Here is a 13,614-nt window from a genome sequence, read left to right as displayed (position 1 = left end):
ACTCCAGCCTGAATTGACGCGTTGCAGTTTGGTCCATCCATGGGTCAGCATTGAATCTTCAGACAACCAAATGCATTGGTGCACACCAATCACTGTTTTGTGCCTCGTTGCTTTGGAGAGAAGGATGGTTGTGTCAGATTGACAAGGCCATCGCACTAGTGGATTCCAAAACTCTCCGGGGCTCTTAGAAAAGAAATGTAATGTAGACTGGTCGTTGCCAGTACTTACACCACAGCTCTCCTTTGACCTTTCGTCTGCGGCTTGGATCCGTGTCATGCGAAGGACTGTATACTCTTACCGTAAAGGTACGTTGGAACTATTCATTCACCAAAATAAAGGCAATACATCATTCTGGCAGTGCTATGGCTGCAAGAATCATGTAAAGCAGTGGGGTGGCTAAAAAGGAATCCAGTAGGAAGTATACTGGAAGAATATCATGCATGAGCTACGTCTCAGGATCCTCAATCATTGGAAGATGGATCCTTGTAATATTTTCTCAGTGTGCAGCAGCAGTACTTCGGGTCTGATTGGCACCACCAAAGTAGGCTGCTGCTCTTGTCTAGGACACAGAAGACCAGCCTGTACCCACTGAGGAGGCTAGTTGTTCGACTTGCAATTTTATGATAACATCAGGTGTTTGGTTTGCCAGGTGGAAATCCAAGTTTTGTGAGAACTGCTTGCATTATTTTCTTCAAATTGGAGGATAAACCCCCTGTCCTCTTCATCATGGTGATGCACACAGCCATATATTGTTACAAAGAGTTTCAATGTCTTACAATGAAAGTTCAGGAAGCATCAATGAAAAGTATGCACGGTCAGCCTCGATAAGGTTCGGCAACAACTCATGAAGAACTAATCCAATTAATGGTCGCCTTGTGAGAACTACATGGTTTATGCCTAGCATATATAAAAAGTGTGCACGGTCTGCTTATCAGCAAGAGGTGAATAGTGAACCTGTTCTTATTGCTACTTGCTAAATTGCTGCATAGATTTCATCACACCATTGCTGCCCCCATAAGAACAGCTGCACATATGGCCCTGTTTGTAAGTTCTCTTACCTTTTTAGCTGTGATCAACTTTTATGGCCAACTAAAGAAAATGCCTTGGTTGCCCTTACTAACTTTGGATGTGGTGTTACCTTCCGCCCTCAGCTCCAGTTACTGAGTTGGGTGCGCTACATAAAGGTATGTAAGAGTAAGATGCAAAGTGAGTTAGCAAAAGGCTAAGGCGGCAAGAAGTTGAGACACCCTGTTTCTTAATGGACTTCTGGACTTGCTTGAAATATTCATCCTCGGATCATTGAATTAGTTTCTTTCCTTCTTGCAAATTCAGTTCATATCAGTAGAACTTGGGATCAATTTAAGCTCAATGCCAATTCTGTGCATCTTTATTTGTTTGACCTTTCTAATTGTTAGGCCCTACCATGGAGAGATGTTGTGGACGGCACTATTCTTGTGTAGGGATCTTCTGAATGCGAAAAGGAAATTGGGTACACCAGTTGATCAGTTTCTATGGAACTCATTTGTCAGATGCAGTGCCGTGTTGATGTTTTCAACAGAAGTGCTGATGGCTGGCAACTGTTGAGGTCTAATAATCCCCCCAAATGGACAATCATTGGAAATGTTCAACTCCAAAATTTCCGATTTGCCGCGGCCCTACCAGTTAACACCATAATTCAAAGAATCTCCGTAAATCATTCTTCGGTAGATGTTTCCATGGTGCTAGTCTGCTAGACGTTGATGAGGGCGATCTTTTGCAGGTGAATAGTCTTATTATAATAGGTGATCTTTAAAAATAGCACACACAGTTCATAGCACAGTAGTAACTCGAAGTTACATTTGAGCTTGTAGGCACCTGAATTGTTTCTTTTGAACTGCATTCGCTCATTGCTGGGACACTCGATAGGGGAGAATAAATCATGGCACGCGAGGTTACCTGTTGCAGTTGCTTTAGCTAATATATAGACTTCACTTCTTTTTAGAAATCTTACTTTAGCAAACTTAGCTTTTGCAATTTAAGTAGCCACAATGTACTTAATTCCTCATGTCATGAAAAAAAGTGTCAGGTCATCATGATCGACGTGCTCCATGCGGATTACGCGTCATGCACAGTTCAGTGATTAAACTATGCCACTACTAATAGGTTCCGATGTCTCATGCATGCTCTCTTTTATTCTGATCTTGCCACACGTCCGCTGAGTGTTCAGGTTACTTTCTATATTACCTTTCAGTGGCCGTAGTTGATCTCATTCAAAATCATGAGTGCTTAAATGGGGAGGGAAGGGGGGGGGGGGGGGGGGGGGGGGGGGGTTATACGGGGCAAGAGAACTAAGCTAGGGCATGCATCTAAAGCTGGACACAGAACTATATATATAGTAGACAGCCACCCTCAGAACTTCCCCTCTACTTCGTTTCATCCTTTTTCCTCCTCTTCAACTTGTCTAGCAAAGAGGAGTCCAATTCTCTCAAATAACAAGGATTCCTGCCTTCCATTCCCATCTGCACCAACTCTTCGTGAGATACAACATACCTACTCTTCATCTTTTCTCTGTGGTGCATGCATTCATGTTTGACAGAGTTGAGATCGAAGCATACACAGCCGCATACTACTAGCTAGATCAAGGAAACACCATTAGAAGCCTATTACGTGCATGGATCACTGGAGTGAAAGCGAGGGCAAGAGAGTCCATGATCCTATCTTCCAACCCCGCATCAGCCAAAACTGCCGCCAGCCTGTTGAAGAATTCTGCAGGGAGAGGAGCAAAGATGCTGCTGTTACTCGCTCAGAGCGATGTACCTGGGTTCCCGGTCCTATTATCGTGGGTGCAGGACCATCAGGGCTTGCCGTTGCTGCATGTCTCAAGGAGAAGGGTATCGACAGCCTCATCCTTGAACGCTCCAACTGCATAGCTTCTCTGTGGCAGCTCAAAACATATGATCGTCTGAGCCTTCATCTTCCACGGCAGTTCTGTGAGCTTCCTCTCATGCCTTTCCCTGCTGATTACCCTATTTATCCCTCAAAGGAGAAGTTTGTAGCGTACTTGGAGAAGTATGCTGCACGGTTCGGCATCTGCCCCAAGTACAACCATGCGGTGGTTCGTGCAGAGTATGATGAGAAGCTTCTGTTATGGCGGGTGAGATCGCAACTTACAGGCAGAATAGAAGAGGAGGTGGAATATATATCTCGGTGGTTGGTTGTGGCGACTGGTGAGAACGCTGAGGTTGTGCAGCCAGAGATCGACGGACTAAAAGAGTTCAAGGGAACGGTTGTGCACACCAGTGCATACAAAACTGGCCGTGCATTTGCAGGGAAGCGTGTTCTTGTTGTTGGGTGTGGCAACTCTGGCATGGAGGTCTGCCTAGATCTCTGCGATCACAATGCACAGCCCCATATTGTAGTAAGAGACACTGTAAGTGACTTTCTTCTACTCTATCATTATTGTTTTGATAATGTTATTCAGTCATTGTACCGCGAACTCTTTTTATTACTTCTATAATACTCATCCATTCACAAATATAAGATGTTCTAACTTTTTTCTGAATCGGATGTATATAAACATGTTTTAGTGTGTTTCAGTCTGTATGTAGTCCGTATTGAAATATCCAAAACATCTTATATTTGTGAACGGAGGGAGTATATGTTGCCCTGGCAAACCTAGACTAGTGGCAGGAGAAGGTACCCTGGTTAATATATTTAGGTTATACTTGTTGAAGAGGTGCCAGACTGCCAGTCTCGTCTGTACCAACGACTCAAGCATGCTTATCTCTAGGCTCTAGCTTATCAACTTAAGGGAAGCATAATATCTGAAATCATTAGTGTAGTGCACATCAAAATCAGTTTTTTTTTTTCAAGGCCAAATTGGTTCTTGCACCTGCAGCAAAGTTGGCTTTGTTGCAAAGTTCAGGGTTAAGACAAGCTGCCACTTGAGGAAAGGTGGAGATTATTGGAACAAGAGGCTTCTCCATTGCTGCTTATCAGTCTTAAAATTATTTATTTCTCATGATTCATTCCCACGCGTGTGTACCTGCATATTGTTTGGCCACAGCTGCGTCTTTCATCTCCACGTTCTTTTCCTTGATTAGTTGCCTGCTAATAGTTTTCGTGCCCCAATTATAGTGCAAAGAGCTTTCTCGCTTATGCTTCACAGGAAAACTATGATTTGCACATGTTAGCCATGGGTCCCCATCACCACCATGAGAGCATAGCATAAGTCTGTCACTTAGAAAGAAACATTAACAGAATGACTTGAGAACCTACCTTTTATGACTAGGTGCATTCCTTTCTCACAGCTCTTCCAGCTTTGAAAGAGCTAAGTGAGATTAAGAAAAGCAAGCATCCCTTCCAAAAAAATGCAAGCCAGGGTTTTCTTACTATACTATGTTGGAGATAAGGGAATAAGTTTCGTCCAGGGACCAAATTGGTCATGTTGCTTCTTGTAGCATGCAGAAAGCAGACTTCAGAAAAGAGAAATTTGTGCTGATTAATTTTGTGATCCAATCATTAAGTCCAAATGTTGCATTACCTTTTTGTGAGGGCTAGCTAAGATTTTGTTCATCATTGGCAGGTACACATCTTGCCCAGGGAGATGCTGGGTCAGTCTACCTTTGCGCTGTCAATGTGGCTGCTCAAGTGGTTCCCAGTCCACGTGGTGGACCGGATTCTACTGCTCGTAGCACGGACCATGCTTGGGGATACTGCTCGGCTTGGGCTAAAGCGGCCTACCGTCGGTCCCCTCGAGCTCAAGTCACTCTCAGGGAAGACCCCAGTTCTTGATGTTGGCACATTTGCAAAGATTAGGTCTGGTGATATCAAGGTGTGTTCCATATCACTGACGTGATTGTTTTTTTTTCTTGAAAGAACCGGTGGGCCACCGGCATTCATATATTAAGCAGGTAGAAGGCGGGAAACATGTTCATGATCAAGTGATCATGAGTGGTTACAAGAGATTGGTTTCAAAAAGTCTATCGATCAGTCTCTGCCTTAATTTAAGTACTGAGCTGCAATTTCCCCATTGGTTGATGTATGCAGGTGTATCCGGGCATCAAGAAAATATCAGGACGACAGGTAGAGTTTTTGGACACACGGTCGGAGGACTTTGATGCAATTGTGCTTGCCACTGGCTACAAGAGCAACGTCCCCTTCTGGTTGAAGGTGCATTACATGTTTACAGTGGCAAAATGAATTAAAATGACAGTTGGATGATTTTTTTTATGAGACCTGCGTGGGTTGACTGTAGCTGTCTGTCACATGTCAGTTTTATTCTGAATGGGCATTTGCACCCTGATCTCTAAGTCGACTTTTGTTCTGAAATGTGCAGGACCGGGAGTTATTTTCGGACAAAGATGGATTGCCAAGAAAAGCATTTCCAAACGGATGGAAGGGTGAGAGGGGGCTCTACTCAGTCGGACTCACCCGACGTGGCCTGATGGGAACCTCGGTCGACGCGAGGAGGATCGCTCACGACATCGAGCAGCAGTTGGGTGCTGAAGGGAAGCTCTAGCTCTGGTCGCTGTTGTTTGCCAGGGCGACAGCGGGAGGCGTCCATCGACAAATCTCGAGTTTGTGAATATATGTGTAGGTTTGGCGAGAATGATACCATGTTTGTCGACTACAGCCGTGCGCGGTTGAAGCGGCTATGCTGCCTTGGTAGTGCTTGTATAGGGTATTGTATCTGTCGATTTGTCGGTGTTATTTTGGTTTTGATGACTAACCATCCTATATATAGGCTGCTCTGTATCATCCTCGGTGGGGTAATATCATGTTTTGACAATCGGGCTTTGTTTGGCCTCGACTGATCAATGAATCCAGATTGGTTTTCCCTATATCACATGTATATATACTCCCTCGGTTTCATTTCACTCTGCATATAAAATTTGTTTCAAGTCAAACTTCATAAAGTTTGACCGAATTTATATTAAAAAATATCAACATCTACAATACTAAAGATACAATATGAAAATTAATTACATGATGCATCTCATGATATTAATTTGGTATCTTGAATATCAATATTTTTTTCTATAAACTCGATCAAACTTTATGAAGTTTGACTTGAGACAAATCGTATACGTAGAGTAAAAAAAAAACCTGACTGAGTAATGTATATTTCCTCGCGCATCGAACCTACCAGCAAGCAACTGACTGGAAGCTTCAGAAGTTGGTATTCAGAACAAGATTCGCTTTGGTGTTCGATCGCTTATGTTATGCTACACTTGAACTATATTAATTTGTACAATTATTAATTACTTTGCTCCATCATCGAGTTCACTTTCGGCTATGAACTTTTAAATTTGATGCTTAAGAAGAGGTCCCTCTTCCTAGCTAGGCATGTCCTAGTGCTACGGCCCTAGCTAGGACTGAATAAAGAGGACAATCCGGCTACCTACTGGGAATCCGTTTTCCTTTTGGTAGGCAAGCCGTGCACCAAAAGTTTTGGTTGCCGGGCGGGCAGCCGCTGTGCGTATCATGGGCGAAATGACAGCAACGGAGACGGCACACAACATGAGGAGGTCCTACAAAAATCACAACGAGGTAAATCTTACTACTGCCAAGACACGAGGAATATTCCAGGGATTTCCTTTCACTGTGGACAAAACAGCCTGCGACGCTAGTATATCTGCTGTTCTCTATGATTTTTTCACCTGCCGTTGTTCCTGTTCGTCCTCAGCAAGGGGAAAATTTCGGGTGCTCCCGTCCCGTCCATGGGGTGATAACCTTCTCGCCTGGACCTCCAGGTGCGTTAGATCTGCATGGAAGGGACTGGATCAATTCATTCACTGCTCTGAGTAAAATGCACAGAAGCACCACTTTAGCGTCATAACTATCGAAAAACCATCACTTTACAAAACGTGACACTTTACACCACATCAAAAAACAGTAAGTAAATTTTTGATCATGTTTTGACGTGGCAAATAGCTCATGTGCGGAAACAGGTGGTTGCGCGCCGAAAACGGCCGTTAACGGCACGGTCGGAGGCTGGGATCAAAACATGACCTCCTTTCTCTCACTTACCTGTGGGTCCCAGTGGAAAAAATATGAAGCAGATACAGCCGTACAGTGCAACGGCTGGGCTTGGTCAACCCCGTCGGGAGATGGCTCTAGGTGGCGCATCTCGTCGGTCGGAGCAGGATGCGGCGGCGGCTGAACCTCGGGAGGCAGGCTGGCGACGGAAGGCAAGAAGGCGGTGGAGGCTGAATCCCGCTTGTAAGGCGCATCTAGGGCGGGGAGGCAGGCCGGCGACAGAGCAGCTCGGGCGGCGACGGTTGGAGAAGGCGTTACCCGACGGAGGCGTGCTCAACGTCCTACTGCATCTGCTGGTGCTCCAGTCCGTCCGTCGACGCCGGATCCGCCGCTGGGGCGGCGTGAATCGGGCATAGAGGGTGGCGGCGGCAGGGCAGCGCCCACCACAACGTGATTTGGCTGCTCCCGCGATGATGGGACGGATGGGAGGCCCTTTGCTGGATCCGGGTGTCGTGGGAATGAGTCTGACAGTAGAAGTAGGGGGTACGTAGGAGAAGGGTCAGGCCCTAGCTACGGCGAGGTTGTACACACAAGTTTACGAGTTCAAACCCCGCCCTCTCGGAGGAGGTAATAGCCCTACGTCTCGGTGCCACGGAGGCTTGTCGACTGGAGTGTGCAAATAGTTACAAAGGGTGTGAACCCTTGTGCCTGAGGGGAGGGGTGGCTTATATAGAGTGTGCCATCCCCTTTTCCTCCTCAATTACACGAGGGTTCGATGTGAGTTAAGTCGCGCGCGTTACTGGTAACGTCCGTAATCGATGACCTTAATGGCTACAGAGTGAATGCCTGACCGTTGCCATTCAGGGGTGACTCTAGGTCTTCTGCCTTCCGAGTGGATTCTTATCTTCTGAGTGAAATAACACTGGTCGAGTGGAATTAGGGTATCCGAGTGGAATCGTCTATCGAGTGGATTGCACTTCTTGAGGATTCCAGTCGGTATCTTCCTTTTAGCTTTATAGGCCTTGGCTTCTTGTGTCCTGTCCTTGGGAAGGGCATATAGGTCAGACCTAGGACCCTACCCTAGGTACATGTAACCATCATTAGCCCCCGAATGGATCGAGGGTCGAGTGAAGAAGGGTTGCTGCTGTCTTTGGTCTGACTAAATGTCTCGGAGACACTTTCTCAGGAGCCCATGTCAGCAAGTTTGATGTTTAATCCTTCGTCAGTCGCCTTGATCGATTCTGGGTTCTGGAATTTCCGAGTGAACTTTTGCAGTATAGCCCTGAGAAGATTGGATTTGGGTATCTTCGGCGTGATCGACTGACTTGCCGCATCCGGATTTCACGAGATTTGAATTTTGGAGAAGCGCGTGGGTCAGGGCGTGGCGTAGTAAGCGAGGCAGGTGGGGATGGACTCCTCGATCCTCGCGCCACCTTTTTTGCCACGTATCGAGCGAGCGCCTGTTGCGGAATGCGATAAGATCGCACGTGCCCACAAGCCAACCACTTGGTTGTGGATCCATTTAAGGCGACGCCGCTGCTGCTTTGAACAGTGCCAGACATCTCCTTCCTTATCCTCTTCTTCTTCGCTTTGTCTCCCCCAAACGCCACGCTCTCCAGTCACTTCCTCTCGACCTTCGCATCAATGGTGAATGACAAGACTGCGGCTCTGGAGCGCGCAAATAAGACGACGAAGGGCAAGAAGGCGGCAAAGGGGTCGACATCGCGGTCTGCTCTTCCACCTGGTTGGATCCAGGGGGATTGGATCCCCTCCACCGTCTCGGGGGAGGATCTGGAGGTTGGAGGTTGCCGCGATTGCAGAGGGGTCTTGGAGGTTGCCAGAGGGGGAGATCGTGCCCGCGCCAAGTGAGGGCGAGCGCGTTCTCCTCACAACACACGTCGACCGAGGTTTCTCTCTGCCTCCCCACCCGTTCTTCCAAGGTTTCCTGAATTTATTTGGTGCTCAGATCCATCATTTTCTGTGATGCCCGGGTAATTAAGCTACAATAAACCCCTGCTAATGAAGCCACGTCACCTCGGTTACTGTTGTTAATCCTGTGTTAGTTCAAAACGGTTCAAATTCAAATTTAAACTTAAAGGCAAACAACAAAGGTTTTCAAAAGTTAAAACTAAAATGTTCGAGAGGTGACATATAATGCATAGGTAATTATGGTGATGAAACCACATTTTTTATAAAATGTTTAAATGCTCAAAGGTAAATAAAACAGCAGCAAAAGAAATTAAGTAAATGCCTTTTGTATTTTGTAAAATATTAAACTATTTTATTTAGCTGTCCAAATTAATGTGGCAGTGGTATCTTTAACATACCATATTTAGGTGTTGTTCTCACATTCTACAAAATTGAAATAATTTAATAAAACCGAAAAGATTAAATAAAAGAAAAGGGAAAAAGAAAACAAAAGGAAAAAAAGAAAAAGAAAAAAAGGAGCAACCCCCCCCCCACTGGGCCTCGGTCCAGCAGGCCATCGGGCCCCCAGGCCGGCCCACTCGCCCCGTGCATAACCCCCCACTCCCCACTCGGCCGAACCCTAGCGCCCCACTCCCCCCCACGTCGCTCGATCCCCACCCTCTCCCTTCAGCGCCGCCAGGGGAGAGCCCCACGCACTCCCCCCCGATTCCTCCTCTGCCTCCCCCCTCGATCGGGATCGAGATCGGGGGCTCGATCCGACCGCGCCGCCCGTTCACCCCGTCGCCCCCCATCGCTAACCGCCGACGCCCGTCGCCTCCCCGACCTAGAGGCGGCGCCTTGCCACCTCGACGTTGTCGACCAGGACCACGCCGCCCCGTCCGCGACCGCTCCGTCGCCGGATCTCGGTGGCTGCCTCGTCCCCTTCACCCGCGCCGCCGCCTGGACCTCGCCGGATCTCCCTCGTCGGACTTCCCCGAACTCCGTCGAGCCCGCTGCCCGGACCCTACTCCCCGAAGTGAGCACCCCCGCGCCCCTCCTCTCTCTCCCTCGCCCGGCCGCGTCCCCGACTGGCCTCACGGCGCCGCACCACGCCGGTCGCCCCGTGCCCTCGCCAGCCCCGCTCAGCGCCCTCCCCTGCACATCCCCGATGCGTGTTCGCGCTCACCGCGCGGCAACCGCGCCCGTCCGCGCGCCCGCGCCCCGCCTTTGCTCGCGGCCACCACGGCCACGGCTGTTCCGGCTCGCGACCTTGTCCTTCCTCTCGTCGGCCCGTGCCCGCTGCTGCTCTTCTGCCGGCGTCCCACTCCGGCGACCGCCCGTGCTACGCCGTTGACCACGCGCCCGGCGCCGGCGCCCCCCTCTGCGCCCGCTCGGCCCTCTCCTGGGTCGGGCGCCCCGCAGCGCCTAGCGCCCGCACCTGCGGCGCCCGTAGCACCCGAACCCAATATGGCCCCTAGGGGCCTATGACAAACGGGGCCCTTGCCCTAGAACGTTTTAAAAAAAAGGAATTAAAATAAGAATGAATTAATAAAATTAATAATTAATTAATTAGTTAATTAGTGGATTAATTAACTTAATTAATCTTGTTTAATTAACCTAATTAACTATTGATAATTAATTAAACTATAATTAGATTAGTTAAATCCTAATTAGTATAAGCAGAGTATGACATGTGGGACCCACACGTCAGGTTGACCAGTCAACTCTGTTGACTACTGACGTCAGCATGACATCATGCTGATGTCATTATTCCATTTTCGAATTAATTTAAATAACTAATTAAATTCCAGAAATTAATAAAATCTTTAGAAAATCATAACTTTTAATCTGTAACTCGGATTAAATTATTTTCAACATGAAGGTTGCTCAGAACGACAAGACGAATCCGGATACGCAGTCCGTTCGTCCGCCACGCACCCCTAACATATCAAACTCGCAACTTTCCCCCTCCGGCTCCTCTGCCCGAAAACACGAAACACCGGGGATATTTTCCCGGATGTTTCCCCCATCACCGGTATCGCCCATCCCTACGTTAGGTCACCCCTAGCACAACGTATTGCCGCGTCTTGCTTTGTGTTACATTTGATTGCTCCATTATTTATTGTGTTCCCCCTCTGTTACTCCTTTCCGGTAGACTCCGCGACCGATGCTGATGCCCCTGTGGTCGACTACGTCACCGATGACCCCTCTCTCTTGCCAGAGCAACCAGGCAAGCCCCCCCCTTTGATCACCAGATATCGCCTACTCTTCTCTATACTGCTTGCATTAGAGTAGTGTAGCATGTTACTGCTTTCAGTTAATCCTATACTGCTGCATAGCCTGTCCTTGCTACTACTATTGTTACCTTTACCTGCTATCCTACTGCTTAGTATAAGATGCTAGTGTTCCATTAGTGACCCTACACTCTTGTCCGCCATGCTATACTATTGGGCTGTGATCACTTCGGGAGGTGATCACGGGCATATACGATATACTTTACACAGTTACATTACCTGTGATACTGTTCGGAGATGGGGGCTGAAGGGGCAGGTGGCTCCATCCCGGTAGAGGTGGGCCTGGGTTCCCGACGGCCCCCGACTGTTACTTTGTGGCGAAGCGACAGGGCAGGTTGAGACCACCTAGGAGAGAGGTGGGCCTGGCCCTGTTCGGCGTTCGCGGATATTTAACACGCTTAACGAGATCTTGGTATTTGATCTGAGTTGGCTACGAGCCTATACGCACTAACCATCTACGTGGGAGTAGTTATGGGTATCCCGGCGTCGTGGTATCAGCCGAAGCACTTCAGACGTCAGCGACGGAGCGGCGCGCGCCGGATTGGACTGGAACGCCTGCTAGGCTAGGTCTGCTTCCGGCCGCCCTCGCAACGTGCAGGTGTGCTATGGGCGATGGGCCCAGACCCCTGTGCGCTTAGGTTTAGACCGGCGTGCTGCCCTCTCTGTTTTGCCTAGTTGGGGCTGCGACGTGTTGATCTTCCGAGGCCGGGCATGACCCAGGAAAGTGTGTCGGGCCAAATGGGATCAAGCGTGTTGGATAAGTTGGTGCACCCCTGCAGGGAAGTTAATCTATTCGAATAGCCGTGATCTTCGGTAACAGGACGACTTGGAGTTGTACCTTGACCTTATGACAACTAGAACCGGATACTTAATAAAACACACCCTTCCAAGTTCCACAGACAACCCGGTGATCGCTTTTCTACAGGCACCGAGGGGAGGATCGCCGGGTAGGATTATGCTACTGCGATGCTACTTGGAGATGCTACTTGGAGATGCTACTTGGAGATGCTACTTGGAGGACTTCAATCTACTCTCTTCTACATGCTGCAAGACGGAGGCTGCCAGAAGCGTAGTCTTCGATAGGACTAGCTATCCCCCTCTTATTCTGGCATTCTGCAGTTCAGTCCACTGATATGGCCTCCTTACACATATACCCATGCATATGTAGTGTAGTTCCTTGCTTGCGAGTACTTTGGATGAGCACTCACGGTTGCTTTCTCCCCCCTTTCCCCCCTTTCCTTTCTTTCTGGTTGTCGCAACCAGATGCTGGAGCCCTGGAGCCAGACGCCACCGACGATGATGACCCCTACTACACCGGAGGTGCCTACTACTACGTGCAGCCCGCTGACGACGACCAGGAGTAGTTTAGGAGGATCCCAGGCAGGAGGCCTGCGCCTCTTTCGATCTGTATCCCAGTTTGTGCTAGCCATCTTATGGCAACTTGTTTAACTTATGTCTGTACTCAGATATTGTTGCTTCCGCTGACTCGTCTATGATCGAGCACTTGTATTCGAGCCCTCGAGGCCCCTGGCTTGTATTATGATGCTTGTATGACTTATTTTATTTGTAGAGTTGTGTTGTGATATCTTCCCGTGAGTCCCTGATCTTGATCGTACACATTTGCGTGCATGATTAGTGTACGATTGAATCGGGGGCGTCACAAGTTGGTATTAGAGCCAATTGCCTATAGGAATCCCCCTTTCCAACTCCTTGGCCGAAGTCGAGTCTAGTCGTTGAAAAACTTTTACTAACATGGCTGTGTGGCCCATGGGCCCATGTCGCCATCGGGTGGTATTAGGATCTTTAATTCCTCGACCTATACTCTGGGACTCTGATCTCTCTTCTATTCGGGTTAAATGATTTTTGTTAAATCTAACATTAGGATCTCGTTATCACTTTCACCCAGAGAGCCCCTTGTTATAGGTGATCATCTGCTGCACCAGAAGGATCCGAGGATACTCTCCGATGTTCTCTCGAAACTTTATGGTCACTTATGCAATGCCCTTCCATCGATAAACCCCTATGGATAAGCACGTATACTCACCATTCATACAATGTTTCCCAGTTGATCTTGTTATTACAAGATACCCCAAAAAACTCGTCGTTGTTTCGATAATCCTTTGAGCTTACTGCCTTGCTGTTCTTTGTCACCTTAATACCCCTACGGGTAATTCTCGCACTTATCGACTATCCGCTCCTTCTCAGTTGTTCAGGTGTTTCACAAAAATCTTCAAAATACTATTCGATCCTTCGAAAATCCTTAGCAGCTTTATTGCTTTGCAAATACTTGTCTACTTGCATTATGGATGTTTCCCATATATTTGGCAATATTCACTAGTATCTTTTGACACCATCATTTTGATCCTATTGATTCAACATGTGTGCGAATGCACATAATCATCTATCAACCCTTCTAAATTATCATTCCGGCTTAGACATCATTTTGAACATG

General features: G+C 47.9%; 1 protein-coding gene across 1 annotated transcript; it reads left to right on the top strand.

The window, feature by feature from the left end:
* The first annotated feature begins 2,313 nt into the window (after window positions 1-2,313).
* Window positions 2,314-5,822, top strand: LOC123070689 (indole-3-pyruvate monooxygenase YUCCA2). The gene is made up of 4 exons (XM_044493981.1): window positions 2,314-3,409; window positions 4,565-4,813; window positions 5,029-5,151; window positions 5,318-5,822. Exons 1-4 carry the CDS (start codon window positions 2,651-2,653, stop codon window positions 5,498-5,500), a joined length of 1,314 nt encoding a protein of 437 aa, XP_044349916.1. The 5' UTR covers window positions 2,314-2,650; the 3' UTR covers window positions 5,501-5,822.
* The last annotated feature ends 7,792 nt before the right edge of the window (window positions 5,823-13,614 follow it).

The sequence above is a fragment of the Triticum aestivum genome, chromosome 3B, assembly GCF_018294505.1.
Source record: "Triticum aestivum cultivar Chinese Spring chromosome 3B, IWGSC CS RefSeq v2.1, whole genome shotgun sequence".
In the NCBI taxonomy this organism is placed as follows: Eukaryota; Viridiplantae; Streptophyta; class Magnoliopsida; order Poales; family Poaceae; genus Triticum; species Triticum aestivum.
Note: the sequence above shows the minus strand (reverse complement) of the source record. Positions and strands in the feature narration are given on the sequence as shown.

Coding starts and splice junctions, on each gene's coding strand:
- LOC123070689 (XM_044493981.1), top strand. CDS start 2,651: ATGGATCACTGGAGTGAAAGCGAGGGCAAGAGAGTCCATGATCCTATC. Junction 4,814..5,028: donor TTAGGTCTGGTGATATCAAG/GTGTGTTCCATA, acceptor TGATGTATGCAG/GTGTATCCGGGCATCAAGAA. Junction 5,152..5,317: donor ACGTCCCCTTCTGGTTGAAG/GTGCATTACATG, acceptor TGAAATGTGCAG/GACCGGGAGTTATTTTCGGA.